General features: G+C 61.0%; 2 protein-coding genes across 3 annotated transcripts; one reads left to right on the forward strand and one right to left on the reverse strand.

Moving 5' to 3' along the window:
* Positions 1–525: 525 nt before the first annotated feature.
* Positions 526–13,365, reverse strand: E4F1 (E4F transcription factor 1). 2 transcript variants are annotated; one of them, XM_039915124.1, is made up of 14 exons: positions 13,193–13,365; positions 7,510–7,676; positions 6,888–6,984; positions 6,564–6,772; positions 5,805–5,925; positions 5,383–5,535; positions 5,055–5,218; positions 4,333–4,542; positions 4,117–4,222; positions 3,693–3,910; positions 3,410–3,608; positions 3,035–3,195; positions 2,381–2,443; positions 526–1,649 (listed from the first exon to the last, which is right to left on the reverse strand). In XM_039915124.1, exons 1-14 carry the CDS (start codon positions 13,347–13,349, stop codon positions 1,293–1,295), a joined length of 2,382 nt encoding a protein of 793 aa, XP_039771058.1. In that variant the 5' UTR covers positions 13,350–13,365; the 3' UTR covers positions 526–1,292. The 2 variants fall into 2 exon arrangements, with proteins under 2 accessions (XP_039771058.1, XP_039771059.1); XM_039915125.1 differs by having other exon boundaries at positions 1,562–1,649; positions 3,035–3,172.
* A 5,167-nt stretch (positions 13,366–18,532) lies between these two features.
* Positions 18,533–22,199, forward strand: LOC100093219 (phosphoglycolate phosphatase). Its single transcript, XM_029058644.2, has 2 exons — positions 18,533–19,255; positions 20,859–22,199. The coding sequence occupies exons 1-2, from the start codon at positions 18,568–18,570 to the stop codon at positions 21,182–21,184; spliced, it is 1,014 nt and encodes a 337-aa protein (XP_028914477.1). The 5' UTR covers positions 18,533–18,567; the 3' UTR covers positions 21,185–22,199.
* The last annotated feature ends 5,163 nt before the right edge of the window (positions 22,200–27,362 follow it).

The following is a 27,362-nucleotide window of genomic DNA, read 5'->3' on the forward strand; positions in this document are numbered from 1 at the left end:
GGGGAGGCCAAATCCTCGGTCGGAGACACGGGCACTAGAGAGACAGCGTGGCTTAATGGATAGAGCACGGGCCTACAAGTCGGAAGGACCTGGATTCTAGTACCGGCCCCACCGCTCGTCTGCTGTATGACCCTGGGCGAGTCACTACAACTCTCTGTGTCCCAGGTACCTCATCTATAAAATGGGAATTAAGACGGCGAGGTCTATGAGGGATAGGGACCGTGTCCAACCCAATTATCTTCAATCAACTCCAGTGCTGAGAAGAGTGCCTGACACACAGTAAGCGCTTGACAAACACCACAATTATTATCATCGTCATTAATGACCGAGGATCAGGCGTCGGCCGCTGCCACGGGCAGTGGCCGCACCGAGCCAGTCGACCGCCCACAGGGGCCTGGGGTGCTGGTGCGGGGAGGGGAGGTCCCGGCCACGGCCTCAGCTGCGCCAACCTCCCCCGGCCCCTCGGCCGGGTTGACCCCCCGACCCCGCCACGACCCGCCCGCGGGAGGGCCTGGGACGCGGCTGTGCCAGTTTCAGTCGTTTATTGTAAAAAACCAAAAGAACAAAATTCCTTTCATCTTATTTACAAGCTCAAACTCTCCCACTGCAATTGAAAAACCTGCCGAGTCTTGAGTGTCCAGTCACGGCTTCCCCACCGGGAGGGTCAGCACGGTGACCTCTCGGGGACGTAAGGCCCCGGGGCCGGTGGCCCGTCAGGGGCTCCGGGCCGGGGAGTCCCCAGGTCCGCCGAACAAAGGAAACCTTCCGCTGTGGCTCCACTGGGGCTGTGGGGGTGTCGGGGGTAGGAGGTAGGAGGGGGCACGAACGGAGGGGGATGAGAGACGTGAGAGACGAGGTGGGGGATGAGACGGAAGAGACGAGGTGGGGGATGAGACGCAAGAGACGAGGGGGAGGCTGAGACGCAAGAGACGAGGGGGAGGATGAGACAGGATGGAAATGGGGGAGAGTTGGGGAAATACGCAGCGGGGAGAGCGTTGGGGGCAACTGGCTACAGGCGTGCCCCAAGATCGGGTGGACCATTCTGCCTACCGGGAGGCACGTGTCCCCTTTCTGAACGATTAAGGCACCAGCTCACGCCTCAGTCTGACTCAGCGGCCACCAGCGAAGGCAGCAGCCGGCCCCGCTCCGTGGCCCCGCTCCGTGGCCCCGCTCCGTGGCCCCGCTGGGGACGAGCCGGGGGGAGGGGACCGTGAGACAAAGGGACACCCCCCGCCCCCGGAGCCCCCGCATCCAAGCGCGACGCATGCCCGGCGGGCCCCGCCGTCGCTCGCCTACACGATGACCGTCTGCACCTCCAGCTCGCCGTCCTGGGAGGTGACCACGAAGTCGCCCGTGTGCTCCAGGATCTCGATGCCCTCCTCGGCCACCATGGTGACCGCCGCGGCCGCCACCTCCGCGTCCAGCCCGCCCCGCGTGGCCAGCACGGCCCCCTCGCCGATGGCGGAGGCCAGGGTCATGGCCACCTGTTCCGTCAGGCTCTCCGGGGTGGCGATGGTGATGGTGTCGCCCGCGTCGGCCCCGAGCCCGGCGCCCTGGTCCACCGTGACGTTCTGCACGATGATCTGGTGGTGGCCGGGGCTGGCCTGGCTCACGATCTGCCGCACGACCTTCATGATGTGACTGTCCACCTGGGCCCGGCACAGGGGCGGCCCGGTCAGCCGGTGTGACCGCGGTCGGCCCGTCGCGTCGGCCTTCTGGCCTCTCCCCGCTCCAGCCCAGCCCTCCGACCGCTGCCGCCGCCGCCACCCGGATCGTCTTCCCGAAGCGTGGCCCGGACCACACCTCTCCCCTCCTCGGGACCCTCCGCCGGCTCCCCTGCTCCCTCCTCACCCACCCTGAACTCTTCGCCGTCGGCCTCCGGGCTCCCGCCATCTGACCACCCAACCCATCTGCCCTTCGCTACAACAGTTGAGCCCCAGATCTCCTGGGAGACCCCTTCCTCCGGGAAGCCTTCCCCGATCACATCCCCTCGACCCATCGGTGTCCACCTGTCACCCACCCTCGACCGGCCGGCATTTTAGCTCACTCTTACCTTCTCTGCTTGCGCCCCCCCCATTACGTTTGGATTCTCACCTGTCTCAATCAATTCCTCAAACTACTTCAACCTCCCGCCGGGCACCCCATTTGCAAACGGTTCTGTCTGCCTCCCCGCTTAGAGCCCGCGTGTCCCGCCACTGCCGCACTCTCCCAAGCGATCGACCGGAATCTGGCCCCGGGAGGGTACTTGGTGAATCCCTGGGGTTGAATGACGGATCGACTGCCACGTCTGTGGGGTGCCCTGCCTCTCCCGCCCCCGCTCCGGGCCCCGCCGGGGGTGGACTCCCGGGATTGCCGACCAGGCTGCCAGCTGGGTCCCTACCTCATGACGCGTCCCCTCGATGGTCTCCGTGGCCTCGCTGGTCTCCGCGTCTTCGGTAGCTGCCTAGGGCCGAGGGAGGGACGGATTTTGGGGGAGGCGAGGGTCGAGCCCCGGGCTCTTCCCCGCTGCCCCTCCAGGCACCCGGCGGCAACCCCCGGGGCCAGCGGCGGCGGGTCCCGGGCAGGCGGAGGCCACCTTCGACTGGGTCTCCTGGGACATTCTTCCAGCCCGGGCAGCCGGTGACCCCGGGGCCAAGCCACCGACGCGCCGCCGGTGGGGTCGGTTCAGAAGGGAAGGAGAGGGGGATGGGGTGACGGCAGGAGGGGGGAAGCAATGCGACCTAGCGGAGAGAGAGCCCGGGCCTGGAAGTCGGAGGACCCGGGTTCTTATCCCAGCTCTGCCGCTTGCCCGCTGAGTGACCTTGGGCTAGTCGCTTCACGTCTCTGGACCTCAGTTTCCTCATGTGTAAAATGGGGATTCAACACCTGACCTCTCTCCTACTCCGACCGGGAGGCTCCACGAGGGACAGGGACCGTGTCTGACATAATGAACCTGTATTTGCCCGAGTGCCCAGTACACCGCTTGGCACAGGGCGGGCGCTTGACGGGTGCCGGTAGAGCAGGACAGGGTGGAGGGTGGGGGTTCCCGGAGTACCTCGATGATGTACTCCTGCGTGTCGGCCACCACGGACGAGAATTCGACCAGCACCGTGTGGGGGTCCTCCGAGATGACGGTGGCGGCCAGACCGTCGGCCGACTGGCTCTCCTCGGACACCATCACCTCCTCCGCTTCCTTCAGGGCCAGGAGACAGCCTCCTGGACGGACGGACGGATGGGCCCGGTGGCCGCCGGAGCCCCCGTCCCCACCCGCCCCAAGAGCCAACGGCAGACCCAGAACCCCGCTCATCCGCTTGCCGGGAGGGGCCGCCCCGCCAGCCTCACCCGTGGAGCCGGTGGAGCCCAACCCCAGGACGAGACTCGGCCCCCTTCGGTCCGGTCCCGGGGGGCCGGGGTGGGGGGTCCCCCTCACCTTTGGTGCGCAGGTGGCGGTTGAGGGTCCCGTGCTCGGCGAAGCCTCGGCCGCACCTGTAACACTTGAAGGGCTTTTCGCCGGTGTGGTGCCGGATGTGGCGCACGAGGGAGCCCTTCTCCCGGAAGCCGCGGCTGCAGTACTGGCACACGTACGGCTTCTCCTCCAGGTGCGTCCGGAAGTGGACCTGCTGGGCGTTCTGCAAGAGCCCCGGCCCCGCTCAGCGCCGCCCTCCACGACCGTCTGTCCGTCCACCCACCCGGCCATCCGCCCGCCCGCCCACCTTGGTCTTGTAGCACTTGCCGCACTTGGGGCAGGAGTAGGGCCGTTGGTCCGAGTGCACGCGCCGGTGGCCCTTGACGTGGGCGATGGTCTTGTAGAGCTTCCCGCACTCCCCGCAGCGGTAGCGGCGCTCCCGGACGTGGGCCTCCCGGTGCTTCTTCAGCAGGTAGCCCTTGGGGAACTCCTTCCCGCACTCCTCACAGTGGAACACCTTCAGGCCTGCGGAGACACCGACGCCGCCCGCTGGAGGGGGACGCCCGCCGCCGGCCCCCGGCCCCTTCCCCCGGCCGCCTCCCTCCCTCCCTCTGCCGCGGCCGCGTTTCCACCGCTGCGGACGCGGAAGCTGGGGGGCGGCGGGGCCCGGCCCGCCAGCCCCGGGCCCCGGCCTCCACCCGCCGCAGGGTGCCGCGGGCACCGCCACTCACCCAAGTGCCCTTTCATGTGCTCTTCCAGGGCCGTGGCCACGGGGAACACCTCGCTGCAGTGTGGGCAGGAGAAACACTTGAGGCCGTTGACCAACTCGGGCTCGATCTGTGGGGACGCGGCAGAGCCCGCCGGTCAGCCCGGCCCGAGCCCGCCGCGGTCTGGGTCCAGAGGGCGGCCCCGCCCCCTCCCGCCCGCACCCCGGTCCCGGCCCGCACCGTCTCGACCCGTTCCACGTCCACGAACTCTTCCCCCTCCGCGTCGCCGCCGGCCAGCTCCTCGGTGGCGCCGACACAGGGGGCGAAGGGCTTGGCGGCCTCGTCCAGGCCGACTCGCTCGATGACGATGCCGGAGTTCCTCATGGCCTGCCTCAGCAGGCTCTCGCTGCTCACCGGGCCCTCCGGGGCCGACTCCTCCGCACCCGTCGCCTAGGGGAGGGGAATGGGGAAGAGGAGGACAAGGAGGCAGAGACGCCACGTTGAGCGAGGGACACGCCTATACACGCTGACTTGACACTAAATCGGATGGCCCTTCCTCCTGCTCCCACTCTGGGGAAATCGGGTCTCTTCCCCAAGAGACCGGAATCTCCTTGAGGGCAGGGCACGTGTGTCTGCCTCGTTTTTGTAGTTCGCTCCCAAGTGCTCTGCTCAGTGCTCGCTGCTCAGCAAATGCCACAGACGAGGAGTTAGGAACAAGTGTGTGCTGAGCACCTACTGTGGGCGGGGTTCAGCGCCGAGCGCTTGGAAGAGCCCACCGGAGGCCGGTGACCTCGGCAATCCCCGTCCTCGGGGAGCTTCCAGATACAGAGAGGAGGAAGGAGGAGGAGGAAGATGAAAATGAAAAGACCGGGGAGGCGGGGGGTCAACGTAGGGATAGGGTGGCGGCATCCGAGAGTGGGCCAGGTGACCCCGGGGGATGGGGTGGAGGGGCGGCGACCGACCTGCGTCCCGAAGGCCTTGGCGCACACCGGCAGCTCCTGCATCTGGACGTGGACCTCGTGGATGACGTGGCCCTTGGCGTCGGTCACCAGGTGGATGACGGGCGAGGCCTCGACGGGCTCACCACCCAGGGACGGGGCCACCTCCGAGCCCGCCTCGCAGGACCCTGGCGCGCACGGGACACGACCGAGAAGGTCACGGCCCACTGCCCCCCCCGGCCGGGATGGAGCCTCGGCCCCGTCCCTCGGCGCCCCCCCGGCCCGGGCTCCCCCACCCACTGGGCCGACGGGGAAATCGGGGCCCTCGGGGGCCTTCCTCGCCCCCACCCACCTGGCGGCAGGGTCTCCTTGGCTAGCACCACTTCCTGGTTCAGGCTGAAGCGGATCTTCTCCGTGCAGGGCGTCAGCGACTTGAGGTGGCGGGTCAGGGCTCCGGACTCCCGGAAGCTCTTCCCACACTTCTTGCATTTGTAAGGCCGCTCATCTGGAGAGATCGACCCGCCGAGCGTTCGGCTGACCGCTCCGCTCACCCGCCGCCGGAGGGTGGGGCGGACCGAGCCACGGGCGAGCCCCGTCCCGAGGACGGGGCCGCCGGGACAGGTGCCACGCTGAGCCGGTGCCACGTTCTCTGCCCTTCGGACAAACCCGTTGGGGAGATCTCGAGGGGTCACGGCTCAAATACGGATTCCCACCGTGCCCCCGACCGGAGGCGCCACCCGGGGGTGGGGGAGGCCCCGCGGGCGGGGTTCTCACCCGTGTGGCGGCGGTGGTGCCGGATGAGGGAGCCTTTGGTCCGGAAGGATGTCCCGCAGAGCTTGCACTCGTGGTCCTTGCGGCTGCTGTGGGTGATCATGTGGGCCTTGAGGATGCTGGCCTGGGGACAACGGGGTGGGGGGCACCGCAAGGCACCGCGTCAGCCGAGCGGGTCTCCCCAGCGCCCCCAGGGGAGGGGTAGACGGTGCCCCACGCATTTCCCCATCCCCTGGACGCACACCTACACGGGGGCCTCTCCCCCATCAGCTGAAGCGCTCACCACAATGCTTGGCACAAAGTATACGCTTAAGGAACACAACTGATCAGCCGCGGGCACTAGGACCCCGGAGCCAGACCCCGTAGGGTGGCCGCAAGCGCCCAGCGACACCGAGAGATGTTGGGGAGGGGGGTGCCCACAGTCCAAGAAGAGTAGCTGCCGGATCAGTCGGTCGGCCAAGGCCGGCCGGGGCCCAGTCGGTGCCCAGCCCACGGCAGGAAGTCTCGCGGATCAACGGCAGCTGGATGCCGCTCCTGCCCACCCACCCAGGTCCATCTGTCCGGGGGTTGACCCAAGCGCCTACCATGTGTGGGTTTGGGCTGGAACGTGGGGAGCGGGGCCCGCGAGGGGGAGGTTTGGGGAGCGGGCTCCGGAGGGCAGAGATACGGTCTAATCCCCCATGGAGTTTTTAGGGGCTATTGCGGGCCCCGTGCACGCTCCGCCGATACCAAGGACGGTTGGGGGGATCCCCCGGCCCATACCGTCTTGAAGGTCTTGTGGCAGAGCTGGCACACGTAGCGTCCCTCCTTGTTGACCAGCAGCTTGACCTTGTTCAGCTCGGCCGGGCCGTCCGGCTCTGACTCATCCGGGCTGGCCGGTCCCCCGGCCGGCTCCCCCTCCACCTGCCCGTCCACGCCAGCGAACATGGGCTCCGCGGCCGCCACGATGACCTCTTTGATGTTCCCACCGCCTGTGGAGAGAGGACGCTGGAGGGGGGGCGGCGAGCAAAGGGTGAGGACGGGGCCGGGGGAGGGGGAGAGGGGAAGCGGCGGAAGCCAGGGGACACCGGGGGCCCTGAGACTCACCCCCGATCTCTGGGGTGTCGTGGCCCTCGGTGGGGAGGGCCGCCGTCTCCACGACGATGTGTGCCACGGTGATGGACTCCCCGACGGACGGAACCACCTGCGGGGGCGAGCGTGGCTCAGGCCCGACTCCCCCTCCGCCGGGTCGGGGGACTCCTGTAGTACGCGCTACTGTGATACGCACACTACTGATCGGGGGCCCGCTAGCCCACGTGCCCCCTGAGACACAGTCAGCGTTGACGATGTGAGGCGACCTGGTTCCCGGCCTCAAGGAACCTACAGTCTACCGGAGGCAGAGCCCTGGACTGAGGCTTTGGAAGGGGACAATACAGTTAAGAGACACGGTCTCTGCCCTCAAGGAGCTTACAGGCTACCGTGGGCAGAGTACTGGACTGACTGCTTGGGAGAGGACAAGATAGCTAGTAGACATGATCCCCGCCCTTAAGAAGATGGCAGTCTAGTGGGGGAGAAGGACACTAAAACGAATTCCAGGTAGGGGAAGGGGCAGAGTATAAAGACTTAGACAGGGTGTACAGGTTGGGCGGGGTGGCGGGGGGGCGCCCAGGAAGTGCGGCGGGGCGAGGCGAACGCTGTGCCGGGCGCCTGGCACGGTGCCGCTCCGTACCTCCGGGCTGAGCAGGGCGGCGGGTGCGGCCTCGGGCCCGGGCGCGGGGGCCATGGTGCCGCTCTCCTGCACCCGCTGGCAGCCCCTGTGGATCTTGTGCTGGACGAAGTCCTCCAGGGCGGTGAACTCCGCCTGGCAGCGGCCGCACCGGTGCACGTCGGCCTCATCTGACACAGTTTTCAAAAACATCACTCAGTCCGCGTCTCCCACTCCTCAAGACCCTCCGGGGTGGCCCACCCAGCTCCGCATCCAACAGAACCGCCTCGCCATGGGCCGTGAAACACCCAATCTGCTCTCCTGCTCCTACCTCGCCTTGCTGCTCTCCTCCCGTGACCCAGCCCGCAGGCTTCGCTCCCCTAGTGCCATCCGACTCACCGTACCTCCATCTCGTCTGTCTCACTGATGACCCCCTACCCACGCCCACCCTCAGGTCTGAACTCCTTCCCCCTCCTCATCCGACAGACCTCCATTCTATCCCCTTCAAAACCGTACTAAAAGCACATCTCCTCCAAAAGGCCCTCCCCGACTAAGCCCTCATTTCCCCTACCTGCCCTCCCCTGTTCGTCCGAGGTGAGTAGGTGATATTAGAAGAGGCAAGTGCGCAAGCTGGGTTGTAATGAGAGAGGAGCGGGGATAGGTAGGGTGGAGAGAGATTTAAAACTGATGGTGAGGAATTTCTGTTTGACGCAGAGACGGATGAGCAACCACTACAGGGCTCGCAGAAATGTCGGAGAACGAATTTTAGCAAAATGACCCAGGCAGCAGAGTGAAGTATGGACGGGAAGGGGTGGGGAGGATGGAGGTATGGACTGGGAGGGGCGGGGAGGCTGGGTGCGGGGAGGTCCGGCGGGGGGGCTGACGCAGCGTTCGAGGCGGAATATGATCTGCGTGCGGACCGGCGGGGTAGCAGCTTGAATGGAGAGGAAGTGGTGGATTCTGGAGATGGTGTGAAGGAACAACTGACTGCATCTGGTGACAGACTGAATATGTGGGTTGAAGGAGAGAGATGAGTCAAGGATAAATGCTGAGCCTGTAAGACAGGGAGGATGGTGGTGTTGTCAACAGGGATAGTAAAGTCATGGGGAGGAGCAGGTTTGGGTGGGAAGATGAGGAGTTCTGTTTCGGACGGGGTAAATTTGAGGTGCCGCAGGAAACCTGGGTGGCGATGTCCTGAAGGCAAGAGGAAATGCGAGACTGCAGAGACGGGGAGGGGTCAGGACTGGAGACGGAGATATGGAAGTCACCTGCAGGGAGATGCTAGCTGAAGGCAGTGGGAGCGGATACTGATGGAGAAGATCCCCAGCTGAGCCTCTGGAGACCCCCCCATTTACAGGGTGGGAAGCAGATGGCGAGCTGGCAAAAGAGCCCGAGAAAGAGCAGAAGGACCAGCCACCCTTCACCTAAATATTCACTTTCTTTCTGCCTCTTGTCTGTAATTTATTACACCGTCCGTCTCCCTGGCTAGACTGTAGGCTCCTTGAGGGCAGGGATTCACATCTATAGCCTGGTCTAGCAGAAAGAGCCCAGGGTCTGGGAGTCAGAGAAGTGAGAGTGACAGCCTTTAAGCGCTCCCTGTGTGCAGAGCACTGTACTAAGCGCAGGGAGAGAATACACAGGCAGGAATAAAACAGGCTTCCTTGTCCCAAGTCTTTAGTACACAGCACAAAGTAGCTGCCCAGTACAATGCTCTGCTTCCAAGTAGAGTGCTCGGCACATAGTGAGTGCCCAGTCTAGTGCTCTGCCCACAGTTAAGCGCTCGAGAGAATAAAGGAGAGGTAACACCATCCTTGCCTTCAAGGGGTTCACAGTCTAGGGGAGAAAGGCACAACGTAACATTCCAATAAGAAGAAAATGAGAAGGAAAGGTGGATAGGTAATAAGAGCAGACTCTGGGCCTGGCTCTGTAACAAAGGGCCGGAGAGAAGGCCTCAGCGGACAGCTGCTGGGGGGGTGGGGGGTGGGGAGAGCGACCGAGAAGTCATCCTGGAGGAGGAGGTCGGGGCTGAGGAGGATGCGCCCAACAGAAACTCTAAACACTGGCTTTAAGGTGCTCACTCCAGCTCTCCCCTTCCTTCTCGTCTCTCTCTCCTCCTGTTCCACCCCAGACGCTCCACCGCTTCGCCCCCCACCGGGAACCCAAACCCAAATGCCCCGGTTCCCTCCGGCCAGCGCCCTGCCGAGATGTCTCGACAGGAATGGGGGCGGGGCAGGGGGGGGGCGGGACAGGTGGCACTTTGTGTTCTCTGGGACTGGCGTGGGGCAGCTGGTCGGACCTGACTGGGGCGAGCCGGCCGGAGCTCGCCCGGGCTCCCGATCGGCAGGGTAGCGTGGGCGGTGTCGGCAGGCCACCTCGGGGGTGACTCATGGCCCCGAGCCAGGGAACCTTGAAGTGGCGGAGCCGGCCGGGAGCCAGGCTCTCTTGCGCGGCCCATACAAGGGGACCGAGATGGGGCGGAAGCTTCTGGGCTCGGGGGAACGCCGGAGCCGCCGCCGCCGCCACGCACCAGGTTTGTAGTGAGCACGTGCCGCGCTGGGAAGGGATCCTCCCATCCCTCACTCCAAGGGGACCCGGGGGGCGCCGGGGGGGGGGGGGGCGTAACGACCTCACAGGGAAGGGCCGCAGGAAGAGGGGGACAGGAAGGGGGCACCTGACACTTAAAGATGGGGAGAACCGGCCCGGGGGGCCGTGGAGGGGGACTGAAAGGAGAAGGGAGAGGGAGGGCCCGGGTAGGAGGGGCATGGAGGGCCCGGGAAAGCCGACTGAGGAAAGGGGAGCTCTGGGAAGGCCCTTTGGCTTCTCCCGGTCCACATCCCTAGCACCGGTGGCACCGTGCCCGTTTCTCTGCCAGCCAAAACAAGGTGCAATGAGAAATCAACTCATTCAAAGAGGGTCTTTGCGTCCAGCCTCCTGGGAGAGGAGTCTCAATTTATGCCCATCCTCAGATTCCTCCCGGGCTCCTTGGGGTCTTGAATGGCTCCGGGTGTGGGCCCTGGGCCCGGCTGCCGGACAGGGGAGAGGGAGGGAGGCAAGGAGAGACGGAGGGGCAGAAGGACAGAGGGAGCTCTCCCGCCTCGGGTTTGCAGGGGGTGGGGAGGGGGTGGCGGTGGAAACCCAGGATTAGCCTCCATCCCCGCAGCCAGAGCCAGAAGAGCAGGCTCTGAGAGGCCCCGCGGGCACCCCGCCGGGTGACGCCCAGTCCCCGCAGCAACGGGAGGGGCCCGGGGAGGGGGGTGGTGTGCGGGGAGGAGAAGGGATGAAGGGTCCCAGGGAAAGAGGGGTCAGGCCCCGGGCAGGGGAGGGATCCGGGGTCTCTGGGAGAAGAGGGAGGCTCGGGGGAAGGGGTCCCGGCTGAAGAAGCGTAGAACCTGGTGACGGTCTCTGCGGGAGGGGGACCCTTGGAGTCCGAGAAGCATGGAAACAGCTCTCTCCGGCTCCTCCCTCACCCCCCGGGGACCCAAGGAGGAAGGAGTGGGGAGATGTCGGGGAAACCGGGAGGCAGGGGTTTGAGGGGAGGGTGGGTACGGACCTCTGAGGAGGAGCACGGGAGGGAGATGTGACACCTGGGGGGCACAGGAAGGGGGTGACATCTGGGTGCCAGGTAACACCTGAGGGATTACCAAAGGGGGGCAACAACTGAGAGGCAGCATGGGAGGGGGAACACAGGAGGGAGAGACTACACCAAAGCGGGAACACGGCAGGGCGGGATGGAACGACATCCGAGGAGGAATACCGGGGATGGGGGGGTGACTACACCTGAGGGGGGAAAGGGGAGGCATGCCGGACACCTGAGGGGGCAACGGAGGAAGGTGACACCTTAGGGAGCAACAGGGGCGGGAGGCAAAACCAGAGGAGGGGAGACACCTGTGGGGGACGGGAGGGATGGGGCAACACCTTAGAGGGGGCACGGCGGGGGGGGGGGGCGACACCTGAGGGGAGAGAGGGTGGCGATACTTGAGGGGTCCAAGGGAGTGGGGGCAACACCTGAGGGGGCACGGGAGAGGAGCAAAGAGGGGGCGATACCTGAGAGGGCCCGGGAGGGGTGACGACTCCTGAGGGGATGTGGGAAGATGGTGATGATACCTGGAGGGGCGGGGCATGATACCTAGGAGGGCCAAGGAGGTGGGGGCAACACCTGAAGGGGGAAGGGGATGGGGATATAAAGGGGGTGACACCTGAGGGGGCATGGGAAGGATGATAATGATAATAATAATAATGATGGCATTTGTTAAGTGCTTACTATGTGCAAAGCACTGTTCTAAGTGCGTGGGTGGATACAAGGTGATCGATCGGGTTGTCCCACGTGTAGCTCACAGTCTTAATCCCTGTTTTCCAGATGAGGTAACTGAGGTCCAGTGAAGTGACTTGCCCAAAGTCACACAGCTGACAAGTGGTGGAGCTGGGATCTGAACCCATGACCTCTGCCTCTTGTCCGCCGTGTGGCCTTGAGCAAGACACTTTACTTCTCCGGGCCTCAGTTCCCTCATCTGTAAAATGGGGATGAAGACCGTGAGCCCCACGAGGGACAGACACTGTGTCCAACCTTGTATCCACCCCAGCGCTCAAAACAGTGTCTGGCACACAGTAAGCGCTGAACAAAGACCACACTTATTACCGTGGCTCAGTGGCAAGAGCCGGGGCTGGGGAGTCAGAGGTCACGGGTTCAAATCCCGGCTCCGCCACCTGTCGGCTGTGTGATTTTGGGCAAGTCACTTAGCAGCGTGGCTCAGTGGAAAGAGCACGGGCTTTGGAGTCAGAGGTCATGGGTTCGAATCCCAGCTCTGCCACTTGTCAGCTGGGTGACTGTGGGCAAGTCATTTCACTTCTCTGTGCCTCAGCTACCTCATCTGTAAAATGGGGATGACGACTGTGAGCCCCATGTAGGACAACCTGATTCCCCTGCGTCTACCCCAGCGCTTAGAACAGTGCTCTGCGCATAGTAAGCGCTTAACAAATACCAACGTCATTATTCTCTGTGACCTCATCTGTCAAATGGGGATGAAGCCGGGGAGTCCCACGGGGGACCACCTGATGACCTTGCATCCCCCAGCGCTTCGAACAGTGCTGTGCACATAGTAAGCGCTTAACAAATACCAACGTCATTATTCTGTGACCTCATGTGTCAAATGGGGATGAAGCGGGGAGTCCCACGGGGGCCCACCTGACCCCCAGCGCTTAGCCCAGTGCTATGCACACAGTAAGCGCTTAACAAATACCAACGTCATTATTCTCTGCGACCTCATCTGTCAAATGGGGATGAAGCCGGGGAGTCCCACGGGGGACCACCTGATGACCTTGCATTCCCCCAGCGCTTCGAACAGTGCTGTGAACATAGTAAGCGCTTAACAAATGCCAACATTATTATTCTGTGACCTCATCTGTCAACTGGTGATGAAGCGGGGGAGTCCCACGGGGGCCCACCTGACCCCCAGCGCTTCGCCCAGTGCCGTGCACACAGTAAGCGCTTAACAAATACCACCGTTATTATTCTCTGCGACCTCATCTGTCAAATGGGGATGAAGCGGGGGAGTCCCACGGGGGCCCACCTGACCCGCAGCGCTTCGCCCAGTGCCGGGCACATGGTAAGCGGTGCCCCAATGGCAGGGTGGTTATCATGCGGGGGTGACCCGTGCGGGGACGAGGGAGGGAGGGAGGGAGGGAGGGAAGGGGGGTCTGGGCCGGTTACCTTCCTGGCTGAAGGAGGCCGGGAGGGCGAGAAAGGCTGCGGGCGCGTCGGGTGCGGCGTGTCGGTGCGGCCCGGGCCCCGGCCGGTCCTGGCGGGGTCCCGGGCCTCCGCCTGCCGTATGAGCCGCCGCCGCTCGCACTGCCATCGCGCCCTCCATGTCGCAACGCGCCCGGGGAAGATGGCGGATTTACGACCGTGTCGTCATAACAACGGGCCGCGCCGACCGGCCGCCGGGGGGGAGGGGAGGGGAGGGGGCGGCGGAGGAGCGAGGCCTCCGGCGCAGGCGCAAAAAGCAGCTGGCGCTGGGCCTCGCCCCCTGCCCCGGCTTAAGCGGCATGATCATAATGTTGGTATTTGTTAAGCGCTTACTAGGTGCCGAGCACTGTTCTAAGCGCTGGGGGAGACACAGGGGAATCAGGTGGTCCCACGTGGGGCTCCCAGTCTTCATCCTCATTTTCCAGAGGAGGGAACTGAGGTCCAGAGAAGTGAAGTGACTTGCCCACAATCACTCAGCCGACAAGCGGCAGAGGCGGCATTCGAACCCATGACCTCTGGCTCCCGAGCCCGGGCTCTTTCCACTGAGCCATGCTGTTTGCTTTTGCTATTTGTACAGTGCTTTGGACATACTAAGCGCTTAACAAATACCACCATTATAGTTAAGTGCTTACTATGTGCCGAGCACTGTTCTAATGTTCTTGTCTGTCCGTCTCCCTCGATTAGACCGTAAGCCCGTCAAACGGCAGGGACCGTCTCTATCTGTTGCCGACTTGTTCATCCCAAGCGCTTAGTACAGTGCTCGGCACATAGTAAGCGCTCAATAAATACTATTGAATGAATGAATGGGGTAGATACAGGGTCATCAGGTTGTCCCACGTGGGGCTCACAGTCTTCACCCCCATTTTCCAGATGAGGGAACTGAGGCCCAGAGAAGTGAAGTGACTTGTCCACAGTCAGCTGACAAGGGGCAGAGGCGGGATTCGAACCCGTGACCTCTGACTCCCAAGCCCGGGCTCTTTCCACTGAGCCACGCTGCTTCTCCTACCTCACCTCGCTTCTCTCCTACTACAACCCAACCCGCACACTCTGCTCCTCTAACGCCAGCCGACTCCCCGTACCTCGCTCTCATCTATGTCACCACTGATAATAATAATAATGTTGGTATTTGTTAAGCGCTTACTATGTGCCGAACACTGTTCTAAGCGCTGGGGTGGACACAGGGGAATCGGGTTGTCCCACGTGGGGCTCACAGTCTTCATCCCCATTTTACAGATGAGGTAACTGAGGCAACCGAGAAGTGAAGTGACTTACCCAAAGTCACACAGCTAAGTGGACGAGTGGGGATTCGAACCCATGACCTCTGACTCCAAAGCCCGTGCTCTTTCCACTGAGCCACCCACTCGTCTGCTGCGTAACCTTGGGCAAGCCACTTCACTTCTCTGGGCCTCAGTTACCTCATCTGGAAAATGGGAATCAAAACTATGAGCCCCACGTGGGACAACCTGATCACCATGTATCCCCCCCCCAGCGCTTAGAACAGTGCTTTGCACATAGTAAGCGCTTAACAAATACCAGCATTATTATTATCTTCAAAGCCTTATTGCAGGCCTATCTCCTCCAAGAGGCCTTCCCTGACTAAGCCCTCATTTCCTCTGCTTCCAGTCCCTTCTGCATCGCCCTGACTTGCTCCCTTTATTCACCACCCCCACCCCCAGCACCGCAGCACTTATATCTGTAATTTCTTTATATATATTAATGTCGTCTCCCCCTCTAGACTATAAGCTGGTTGTGGGCAGGAAGTGTGGGTGTTACAGTACTCTCCCCAGCTCTTAGTACAGTGCTCTGCACGCAGTAAGGGCTCAAGAAATACGATTGATTTTTCCAGTTCTGAGTGTAGTGCTCCGCACACAGTAGATGTTTATAAGTAATAATCATCATTATAATGGCATTGGTTAAGCGAGCAATTATCTGCCCCTTGCTTGTTGGCAGCGTGGCTCAGTGGAAAGAGCATGGACTTTGGAGTCAGGGCTCATGAGTTCGAATCCCAGCTCTGCCACTTGTCGGCTGTGTGACTGTGGGCGAGTCACTTAACTTCTCTGCGCCTCAGTTCCCTCATCTGTAAAATGGGGATTAAGACTGTGAGCCCCACGTGGGACAACCTGATTCCCCTATGTCTACCCCAGCGCTTAGAACAGTGCTCGGCACACAGTAAGCACTTAACAAATACCAACATTATTATTATTATTGTTTCATTTCATGGGGCTTAACAAACACTACGCGTCTAAGGGCTGGGGTAGATACAGGTTTATCAGGTTGGACACAGTCCCTGCCCTACATGGGGCTCACGGAAGGATTTATGCCCCACTTTACATCTGAGGAGAGGAGGCCCAGAGAAGTTAAGCGGCTTGCCCAAGGTCCCAACAACAAGCAGCCGGCAGAGCCGGCGTCGGAATCTAGGTCCTCCGACTCCCAGGCCCGTGTTTTTTTTCCATTAGGCCACGGCTGCTGGATTCAGATCTCTGGGCCACCTGGACTGTTTTGGGTTTAGCTCAGAGTTGGCTCAGCCTTCTCCAAGGAAATTGGTGGGTCTAAGCAGTTCTGAAACTTCCTGGAACACCTCATTCTCCTCTTGAAAGCTACTGATAGGATCGGATCCTGACTAGAAGTGACGGGATTTTTCCCGCGGCTGACCCGAGACTATGGGCCAGACGCTATTCTAAGTCTGTCCATCTCCCCCGATTAGACCGTAAGCCCGTCAAACGGCAGGGACTGTCTCTATCTGTTGCCGACTTGTTCATCCCAAGCGCTTAGTACAGTGCTCGGCACATAGTAAGCGCTCAATAAATACGATTGAATGAATGAATGAACACTGGGATAGATACAGGTTAATCAGGTTGGACGGAATCCCTGTCCCGCATGGGACTCACGGTCTTAATCTCCTTTTTACGGGTGAGGTAACCGAGGCCCAGAGAAGCGAAGCGACTTGCCCGAGGTCACACAGCAGACAGGTGGCGGAGCTGGGATTAAAACCCAAGTCCTTCTGACTCCCGGGCCCGTGCTCTAGCCACTAAGCCACACAGCTTCTCCGTCAATGTCTGCCTCCCCCTATAGATTGTTAGCTCATCGTGGACAGGCAAGGTGTCTGTTTATAATAATAATAATAATAATAATAATAATAATGTCGGTATTTGTTAATAATAATAATGACAGTATTTGTTAAGCGCTTCCTATGTGCCAAGCACTGTTCTAAGCGCTGGGATAGATACAAGGTGATCAGGTTGTCCTACGTAGGGCTCACAGTCTTCATCCCCGTTTTCCAGATAAGGTAACTGAGGCACAGAGAAGTGAAGTGACTTGTCCAAAGTCACACAGCGGATAAGTGGCGCGGCTCAGTGGAAAGAGCCCGGACTGGGGAGTCAGAGGACGTGGGTTCTAATCCCCACTCTGCCGCTTGCCAGCTGGGTGACCTGGGGCAAGTCACTTCACTTCTCAGCGCCTCGGGTTCCCTCATCTGGAAAATGGGGATTAAGACTCTGAGCCCCACGTGGAGCGACCTGATTACCTTGTCTCTCCCCCAGCGTTTAGAACAGTGCTTGGCACATAGTAAGCGCTTAACAATTGCCAACATTACTACCTGTACTCTTCTATTACTGTCTGTCTCACTCTTTAGACCGAAAGCTCGCTGTGGGCAGGGAATGTGTCGTCTTGTTTTATTGTCCTCTCGCAAGCGCTTAGTACAGTGTTCTGCACGCAGTAAGGGCTCAAGAGTGAATGAATGAGAAGCAGCGTGGCTCAGTGGAAAGAGCCCGGGCTTGGGAGTCAGAGGTCCTGGGTTCGAATCCCAGCTCTGCCCCTTGTCGGCTGTGGGACTGTGGGCAAGTCACTTCACTTCTCTGGGCCTCAGTGACCTCATCTGTAAAATGGGGATGAAGACCGTGAGCCCCACGTGGGACAACCTGATGACCCTGGATCTCCGCCAGCGCTTAGAACAGTGCTCTGCACAGAGTAAGCGCTTAACGAATACCAACATTATCATCGTTATTATGGGTTCTAATCCTGGCTCTGTCACTTGTCAGCGGTGTGACCTGGGGCAAGTCAGTTCACTTCACTGGGCCTCAGTTCCCTCGTTTGCAAAATGAGGATGAAGACTGTGAGCCGCACGTGGGACCACCGGATTACCTTGTCTCTCCCCCAGCGCTTAGAACAGTACTTGGCAAGTGCCTAACAAATACCCCCATTATTATCTGTACTTTTATTTCCATTACTGTCTGTCTCCTTCTTTAGACTGAAATAAATACATACATACATAAATACATAAAATACATCAATAAATACCATTGAATGAACGAACGAATGAAAGCTCGTTGTGGGCCGGGAATGTGTGTCGTCTTGTTATTGTGCCCTCTCGCAAACGCTTAGTACAGTGTTCCGCATGCAGTAAGGGCTCAAGAGTGAATGGCTGAGTGAATGAATGAATGAATGAGTGAATGAATGGATGGAAGAGTGAATGAATGGATGAATGAGTGAGTGAGCAAAAGGATGAATGAGTGAGTGAAAGGATGAATGAGTGAATGAATGAGTGAATGACTGACTTACTGAATGAATAACTAACTGACTGACTGAATGAATGAATGAGTGGATGACTGACTGAACGAGTGAATAACTGACTAAATGACTGACTGACTGACTGAATGAGTGGATGACTGACTGAATGAGTGACTGACTGAATGAACGAGTGGATGACTGACTGAATGAATGAATGAGTGGATGACTGACTGAACGAGTGAATAACTGACTAAATGACTGAATGAATGAATGAGTGGATGACTGACTGACTGAATGAGCGGATGACTGACTGAATGAATGAGTGAGTGAGTGAGTGAGTGAATGACTGACTGAATGAGTGAGTGCATGGGCGAATGAGTGAAGGCACGAGCGAATGACGGCGGCCCGGCGGGGGCCCCGGGCGCGGTCGGCGGCGGGGCTGCGCAGGCGCAGTAGGGCGGGAGGGTCCGGCCAATCGGCGGCCCGGACGGGGGGAGGGGGGGCCGCGCCACGGCGGGTCACGTGAGGTGTCGGGAGCCGCCCTCCCCCCCCCTCCTTCCATTGGACTGGGCCGTTCGGGAGGCCAATGGGAGGCCGCGGCCCCGCCCCCGGCCCCGCCCCCCGCGCCGGGCCGCCATTCGCGGGCCGAAGCCGCCTCCCCGGGCGCCAGCCAATGGGGCGTCGGGGCGCCGAGCGGCGGCCGCCCATTGGCCGGGGCGGGGCTGGGGGGCGGGGCGCGGGGCGCGGGGCGCGGGGCGGGGCGCTCTCCCGCGCCGCCCGGCGGCCGGCGGCGGCGGTGTGCGCGGGGCCCCTGGCGGGTGGCGGCGGGGGCCATGGCGAGCGAGGGGTCGGCGGCCCCCGGGCCCGGCTGCGCGCGTCTGAGCGCGGCGGGGGCGGCGGCGCTGCTGTCGGAGGTGGACACGCTGCTGTTCGACTGCGACGGCGTGCTGTGGCGCGGGGAGACGGCGGTGCCCGGCGCCCCCGAGACGCTGTCGGCGCTGCGGGCGCGGGGCAAGCGTCTGGGCTTCGTCACCAACAACAGCAGCAAGACCCGCGCCGCCTACGCCGACAAGCTGCGGCGCCTGGGCTTCGGGGGCCCGGCCGGCCCGGACGCGGGGCCCGAGGTCTTCGGCACCGCCTACTGCGCCGCGCTCTTCCTCCGCCGCCGCCTGCGGGCCGAGGGCGGGGACGGGCACGGGGACGGGGACGGGGACGGGGACGGGGACGGGCCGCCGCCCAAGGCCTTCGTGCTGGGCAGCCCCGCGCTGGCGGCCGAGCTGGAGGCGGTGGGCATCCCCAGCCTGGGCGTGGGGCCCGACCCGCTGCCGGCCGGCGGCCCCGGGGACTGGACGGAGGCGCCGCTGGACCCGGCCGTCCGCGCCGTGGTCGTGGGCTACGACCCGCACTTCAGCTACATGAAGCTGGCCCGGGCGGTGCGCTACCTGCAGCGGCCCGGCTGCCTCTTCGTCGGCACCAACATGGACCACCGCCTCCCCCTGGAGGGCGGCCGCTTCGTCCCCGGTGCGCCCCGGCCTCCTTCCCCCCGATCCTCTTGGCCCTGACCTTTCCCTCCCTCGAGTCCTCCTTCCCCCGACCTTTCCCCCCGGCCCCCGGCCCTCGGTCCTCTCTGCCCCGACCTTTCCCCCCGGCCTCCTTGCCCTCCCTTGCCTCCTCCTTGCCCTCCCTTGCCTCCTCCTTTCCCTGACCTTTCCCCCCGGCCTCCTTGCCCTCCCTCCCTCCCTCCGATCCTCTTTGCCCCGACCTTTCTCCCCGTCCTCCTTTCCCTCCCTTGCCTCCTCCTTTCCCTGACCTCTCCCCCCGGCCTCCTTGCCCTCCCTCCCTCCCTCCGATCCTCTTTGCCCCGACCTTTCTCCCCGTCCTCCTTTCCCTCCCTTGCCTCCTCCTTTCCCTGACCTTTCCCCCCGGCCTCCTTTCCCTCCCTCCCTCCCTCCGATCCTCTTTGCCCTCCGACCTTTCTCCCCGTCCTCCTTTCCCTCCCTTGCCTCCTCCTTTCCCTGACCTTTCCCCCCGGCCTCCTTGCCCTCCCTCCCTCCGATCCTCTTTGCCCCGACCTTTCTCCCCGTCCTCCTTTCCCTCCCTTGCCTCCTCCTTCCCCTGACCTTTCCCCCCGGCCTCCTTTCCCTCCCTCCCTCCGATCCTCTTTGCCCTCCGACCTTTCTCCCCGTCCTCCTTTCCCTCCCTCGAATCCTCCTTCCCCTGACCTTTCCCCCCCATTCTCCTGCCCCTGAATTCCCCTTCCCCCGACCTTTCTCCCCGGTACTCTTTTCCTCGGATCCTCCTTCCCCGGACCTTTGCCCCCATTCTCCTCCCCCTTCAAATCCTCCTTCCCCTGACACCCCCCCATCCACCTTCCCTAATCTTTTCCCTCATCCTTCCCCGAATCCTCCTGCCTCTGACCTTTCCCCCATTCTCCTTCCCCCTGAATCCTCCTGCCCCTGACCTCCCCTCACCCCCCATCCTCCACCCCCTGAATCCTCCTTCCCCTTCCCCTTGTCCTCCTTCGCCTTACCTTTCCCCCCGGCCTTCTTCCCCGACCTTTTCCCCAGCCTCCTTCCCCCGAATCCTCCTTCCCCCGAATCCTCCTTCCCCTGACCTCTCCCCTTGTCCTCCTCCTTCTTCTGCCCTTCCCCGGCCTCGTGCCCCTTACCGTCCTCCCCCCCCCCCCCCCCCCCCGCCCCGGCCTCCTTCCCCGACCTTTTCCCTCCTCCCTTCCTCCTCCCCGGTCACCTCTCCCATCCTCTGCATCTCACACCTGCCCCGCGTGCCCCCCATCCTCCCCCCCCCCCGCCCCCCCACACGTGCACCCCGACTCTGAGGGCCCCTCTCCTCTCCCCTCCCACTGTCACCACGTCCCCCTCCCCGGACGAGGGGCGTTCCCGGGTCTGGGAGCCGGGACGGGTCAGAGCCAGCGGGGAGGTGGCGGTTGAGCTGGAGAGAGCGGAGGGCGAAGCCGCCCTCCGGGCGAACCCCTCCACGGACCCCGCGAGCCCCGGGACCGGGGAGGGCCGACCGAGTCGGCCGTGAATAACCCGTGCGTGTGTGCGTGTGTGTCTCTGTGTACGCTCGTGTGTCCCCCGTCTGTCGCTCCGCGCCCTCCCCCCAGGTACCGGCTGCCTGGTCCGGGCCGTGGAGACGGCGGCCCAGCGCCGGGCCGAGGTGATCGGGAAGCCCAGCCGCTTCATCTTCGAGTGCGTGTCCCAGGAGTATGGGCTGGACCCGGCGCGCACCCTCATGGTGGGCGACCGCCTGGACACGGACATCCTCCTGGGCGCCACCTGCGGCCTGCGGACCCTCCTGACCCTGACCGGCGTGTCCAGCCTCGGGGAGGTGGAGAGCTGCCGGCGGAGTGACTGCCCCACCCGCAGGAAGATGGTCCCCGACTTCTACGTCGAGAGCATCGCGGACCTCTTACCCGCTCTCCAAGGTTAAAGACTCCGGATGCCTTCTGCCGCGCCCTCCCCCTCCCCCGCCCCACCCCCCCAATAAAAGAAACGCCACCTCCCTCTCCTCGACCGGTGGGCGGGCGTCCCCGTCGGCCGGGGGTCCGACGGAGGCCGGGCCCAGGCCCCCCTCCCCTCCGGCCTCCGGCTTGCACGGGGGAACGGGCTGGGCCGCGTCCGTTTACGGGTCTCTGTTTTTTTAAGATGCACTTTGAAGACGGGGTGGGGGTGACGCACATCGGGCTGAGTTCCGGGCACCCCTTCCCTGCTAGGGAGACCCCCCCCCCCCCCGCCGTCTCCCCCCCCAGCCCGTGGCGGGCGTCGAGACCGACGGCTCCCGTTAGCCCCAGGACAGCCCGGGTGGAGGAGGCCGGTGTTGAACCGGGCCGCCCGAAGGCGTGGAGCCCGGCAGGTCTTTCAGGGCCCCTGCCCCGCTGGGAGCGGACCCTCACGGCCCTTCCCGACGCCCAATCTACCGCTGCGTCTGGGCTGCGATCGCAGTTACCCTGGGAGTCCGGGACTCACGCCTGCTTCCTCGCCCCCACCCCCCACGGACTCCCACGCCGACTGCCCCCACGTCACGAGCGTTCCCCGGTCCTGGTCGATCAAGACCCCGCCGACCGCCCCTCCGGCCCGGGTGCTGACGGAGCATCGCCGGGACACCCGAGCGGGACGGGAAGGGGCGGAACCCGTGGTCTCCGGCGGGAAGACCGCGCCGACTGTCCACCCGGGCGGCCGAGAGACCCTCCCGGCCCCTGCCCGGGGCAAGACGGGTCCGGGGCCTACCGGCCGCTTTCGGACACCTTCGGGAGACGGCCAGGCGTTTTGGGGTCACCGTTGCCGTGGCGGGGGGCGTGGATCCCCAAGGGTCTCAGGTTTGGGTCGAGCGAAGCCCCGTGCGCTCTGGTAATGACCCGAGAGCGCCTACGGGGCCAGGAGAGGCTGCATGCTTGACTTTTCCCCCAGCACCGCTGTAACCGCCAATAAAAAGTCAGTTCCGATGATACGTTGGTACAGCCGCCCCCGGCCCGGGGCCTCCGTCGGACACGAGCCGCCGTTCTGCAGAGGGAACTTGGCCTGGGACCTCGCCCCCGCCGGCGGGGAGATGAAGAAAACGGAAACTGCCGAGTTGGGGAACCTCTCTGGCCACCGCACCCTTCCCCCCCACCCCCACGCACGCACGCACGCACGCACACCATCTTCTCCGGGGCCAGAGGTTTCAGTCGCTGCCCCGTTCTCGGGCTCCAGGAAGAAGGTCCGTAACTTTTTAACCGCTGGAGCCGTCGTCCCCCGCTTGCATTCCTCAACTGCTGCCCTTTTCTCTACTTCCAAGCAGCCGCCCGTTCACGGGCGGGCGGGCAGGGCTCTCTGCTCTTCCTAGGCAGAGCGCTGCCGGTAGGGGAGTGAGAAATATATAACGGCCCTTCTCGCTCAGAGACATCACTGATGGCGAAATATTCACCCCCAAAGGCCAGCGTGACTTAAGAGGACACTACAGGATCCAGTTCTGGCCACCTCTGCCAACACCCCTGCTAACAATAATAATTGTGGTATTTGTTAAGCACTTACTACGTGTCAGGTGCTGTACTCAGCACCAGCGTGGACGCAAGGAACTCGGGTTGGATACAGTCCCTGTCCCATGTGGGGCTCACAGTCTCCATCCCCATTTTGCAGATGAGGTAACGGAGGCACAGAGAAGTCTAGCGATTTGCCCAAGGTCACACAGCAGGCAAGTGGTGAGCGTGGATGTAGAATCCATGACCTGACTCCCAGACCTCTGCTCTATCCACTACACTGTGCTGCTTTAACATGCTTCTCACCGCTTAATCCTTGCAGTGTCTGATACTCTTTAGAGAAGCAACGTGGCTCAGCGGAAAGAGCCCGAGCTTGGGAGTCAGAGGTCTTGGGTTCTAATTCCGCCTCCGCCACTCGTCAGCTGTGTGACTTTGGGCAAGTCACTTCACTTCTCTGGGCCTCACTTACCTCATCTGGAAAATGGGGATGAAGACAGCCCCACGTGGGACAACCTGATTACCTTGTATCTCCCCCAGCTCTTAGAACAGTGCTCGGCACGTAGTAAGCGCTTAACATCGTTATTATTATTTTCCATCTTTCCGTATGAAGTGTTTCCTCAAAGAGATCCAGCCCTAGAAATAAAGCCTTGTGCTGGTCATAGAGTTCTATGCTGGTCTTTGAGCCCGGCACTGGTTGTAATCATTCAGTTCTCATCTTTCTACCTACTCACTTTTGTAATGCTGATAAGTGTAGCGTAGAAGGGGAAGATGGGCATAAACACTTTAAATAATCAAGAAAAATAACTGAATAATTGCATACCTGAGGGCTTGGATGGATGCTAGAGATGACTTGGGTTTCTGGGACTTAGAGGACTGAGTGTTAATCAGGGAGAGCTTGCTGGAAGAGGTGTGATTGGGGGGGGGGGGTTGAGGCCGGGGAGAGCTGTGAGCTGTCAAATTTGGGGAAGGAGAGAGTGCAGGCTGGGGGCACAGCATGAGTAAGGGGACAGGCGGAAGAGTTGAGCAAGTCGTAAGCAGGAAACATCTATCAACTTTCATAGAGGGGGCTCTGAAGCGCTTAATACAGTGTGCTGCACGTAAGCTTGCTCAATAAATGACGCTGGTAGAGGATGAGGATACAGGCTAGTCCTCCCTCTCGCAATCTTCAGTCCCCTCAAGCTGCTCACCGCCTCTCGTTCCCATCTACTGTTGATTTGATGGGATGTGGGACTGAGCGCGGGGGGACTAGCAAGTGTTTAAAGGGTGCAGAGCCAAGTAGAAGGGTTTGAGTCTCCTCAGCCAGCGGGAAGGGGGATGTTGTTTCATGTGACCTTTTCAAAAATAGCCTGGAGGCCTGAGAGAGTACACGGGAGCAGCATCTGCCTTTCTGGATCACTTTCTTCCCCGCTTAGATTGGTTCTGAGACGGTGGCGATGGTGGTGATGGTGGCTTGGCTCCACCAGGGACCCCCTGGTCTCTCGCAGGTGGCCCACCGCTGACTGGCACGGGCCCGGCACCCCCACCGCTAAATGGCAAGGTCCTGTCCCGGGCCTGGCACCCCAGCCACAGTTCAAGATCCTCTCCGGATGGGCCTCGGGCCCGTTGGGCCCCTTGGACTGGTCTGTGATGGCCAGGGTGGGTGAGGCTTCCCCGACGGGTTCGGACAAGTGTCGGCCTGGGAGCCAGAGAACCTGGGTTCTGATCCCAGCTCTGCCGCAGGCCTGCTGGGCGACCTTCGACCAGCCACTTCGCTTTTCTGGGCCTCAGTTTATCTGTAAAATGGGGGTTCAATATCTGTTGTCCCTCTCCCTCTAAGACTGTGAGCCCTAGGGCCAACAGGGTCTCTGTCTAACCTAGTTATCGTGTATCTGCCCCAGTGATTAGACCAATCAATCAATGGTATTTATTGGGTGCTTGTTATTATTGTTAATAATTTATTAATTCATTGCATATGCATCATTGTTAATAACAATCATGGTGTTTGTTAAGCACTTACTGGGTGTCAGGTGCCGTACTAAGCACTGGGGTGGATACAAGCAAATCGGGTTGGACACAGCCCCTGTCCCACATGGGCTCACAGCCTCAAATCCCCATTTTACAGATGAGGGAACTGAGGCCCAGAGAAGTGAAGTGACTTGCCCAAGGTCACACAGCAGACAGGTGGCGGAGCTGGGATTAGAACCCGTGATGTCCTGATTCCCGGGCCCAGAGGTCTATCCACTACACACTGCTGCTTCTCTAATGTTCGTTTGTTCGTTCATTCATTCAATCGTATTTGTTGAGCGCTTACTGTGTCCAGAGTACTGTATTAAGTGCTTGGGAGAATACAATATAAAAATTAATAGACACATTCCCTGCCCACAGTTTTACAGTCTAGAGGGGGAGACAGACATTAATACAAATAAATGAATTACAGATATGGACATAAGTGCCGTGGGGCTGGGAGGGGGGATGAACTGTATCGTGTTGTTTACTGTGTGCAGAGCACTGTACTAAGCACTTGAGAGAGTACACTATGACACGCATTCTCTCCTCACAACCGATTTACAGTCTAGAGGGGGAGACAGACATTAATATAAATAAATTACGAATATGTACATAATAGTTGTGGGGGTGGTGAATATAGAGGAGCAAGTCGGGGCAACGCAGAAGGGAGAGGAAGACAAGAAAAGGGCTTTTTCAGGGAAGGTCTCATGGAACAGATGTGCCTTCAACAAGGCTTTGAAAGAGGAGAGAGTCATTGTCTGTCAGAGATGAAGAGGGAGGGCGTTCCAAGCCCGAGGCAGGACGTGGGCGAGATGTCAGTGATTAGATAGATGAGATGGAGGTACAGTGAGAGTTTGGCAATAGAGGAGTGAGGTGTGCGGGCCGGGTTGTGGCGGGAGAGTAGCCATGTGAGGTAGTGGGGGGCAAGGTGATCCAGTGCTTTGAAGCTGTTGGTAGAGAGTTGGGGGGGGTGGGGGTTAATGCAGATGTGGATGGGCAGTCACCGGGGGTTCTCGGGGAGTGGGGAAACGTGGCCTGAATGTTTTTGTAGGAAAATGATGCGGGCAGCAGAGTGAGGTATGGACTGGAGTGGGGAGAGGAGGGAGGCAGGGACGTCAACAAGGAGGCTGATACAATCAGAGCGGGAGAGGAGAAGTGCTTGGATTAACGTGGTAGCCATTCGGATGGAGAGAAAAGAGCGGATTTGAGTGATGTGGGTGAAGGTGAAACCGACAGGATTTAGTGATGGGTTGAATATGTGCGTGCGTGGGTTCCCCAAGGGTCAGTTCTTGGCCCTCTTCTGTTCTCCATATACACTCACTCCCTCGGTGAACTCATCCGCTCTCACGGCTTCAACTATCATCTCTATGCAGATGACATACAGATCTACATCTCTGCCCCTGTCCTCTCCCCCTCCCTTCAGACTCGTATCTCCTCCTGCCTCCAAGACGTCTCTACCTCGATGTCGGCCCGCCACCTAAAACTCAACATGGCCAAAACTGAGCTCCTCATTTTCCCTCCCAATCCCGGTCCTCTCCCAGACTTCCCTATCACCGTGGATGGTACGGCCATCCTTCCCGTCTCTCGGGCCCGCAACCTGGGTGTCATCTTTGTCTCGGCTCTCTCGTTCACCCCACACATCCGATCCGTCACCAAGACCTGCCGGTCTCACCTCTATAATATCGCCAAGATCGCCCTTTCCTCTCCACCCAAACGGCTATCTTACTGTTACAGCCTCTCTTAATATCCCGGCTAGATTACTGTGTCAGCCTTCTCGCTTATCTCCCGTCCTCCCGTCTCTCCCCGCTCCAGTCTGTTCTTCACTCCGCTGCCCGGCTCGTCTTCCTGCAGAAATGCTCTGGGCCTGTCACTCCCCTTCTTAAAAACCTCCAGTGGTTGCCTATCGACCTCCGCACAAAACAAAAACTTCTCACTCTAGGCTTCGAGGCTCTCCATCACCTCGCCCCCTCCAACCTCTCCTCCCTTCTCTTTCCACTGCCCACCCCGCACGCTCAGCTCCTCTGCCGCCCACCTCTTCACCATCCCCCGTTCTCGCCTATCCCGCCGTCGACCCCCGGGCCACGTCCTCCCACGGTCCCGAAACGCCCTCCCTCCTCACCTCCGCCAAACTGATTCTCTTCCCCTCTTCAAAACCCTACTTAAAGCTCACCTCCTCCAAGAGGCCTTCCCAGACTGAGCTCCCCCTTTCCCTCTGCTCCCTCTACCCCCCCTTCACCTCTCCGCAGCTAAACCCTCCTTTCCCCCCTTTCCCTCTGCTCCTCCCCCTCTGCCCCTCTCCTCAGCACTGTGCTCGTCCGCTCAACCGTATATATTTTTATCACCCTATTTATTTTGTTAATGAGAGGTACATCACCTTGATTCTATTTGCTATCGTTTTAATGAGATGTTCATCCCCCTGATTCTATTTATCGCTATTGTTCTTGTCTGTCCGTCTCCCCCGATTAGACTGTAAGTCCATCAAAGGGCAGGGACTGTCTCTGTTACCGATTTGTACATTCCAAGCGCTTAGTACAGTGCTCTGCACATAGTAAGCGCTCAATAAATACTATTGAATGAATGAAAGGTGGGCTTGTATACAAACTGCTGAGTCTTTCCTCAGTGCTCTGCACATAGTAAGCGCTCAATAAATACTATTGAATGAAAGGT

Source organism: Ornithorhynchus anatinus, chromosome 2, assembly GCF_004115215.2.
Source record: "Ornithorhynchus anatinus isolate Pmale09 chromosome 2, mOrnAna1.pri.v4, whole genome shotgun sequence".
In the NCBI taxonomy this organism is placed as follows: Eukaryota; Metazoa; Chordata; class Mammalia; order Monotremata; family Ornithorhynchidae; genus Ornithorhynchus; species Ornithorhynchus anatinus.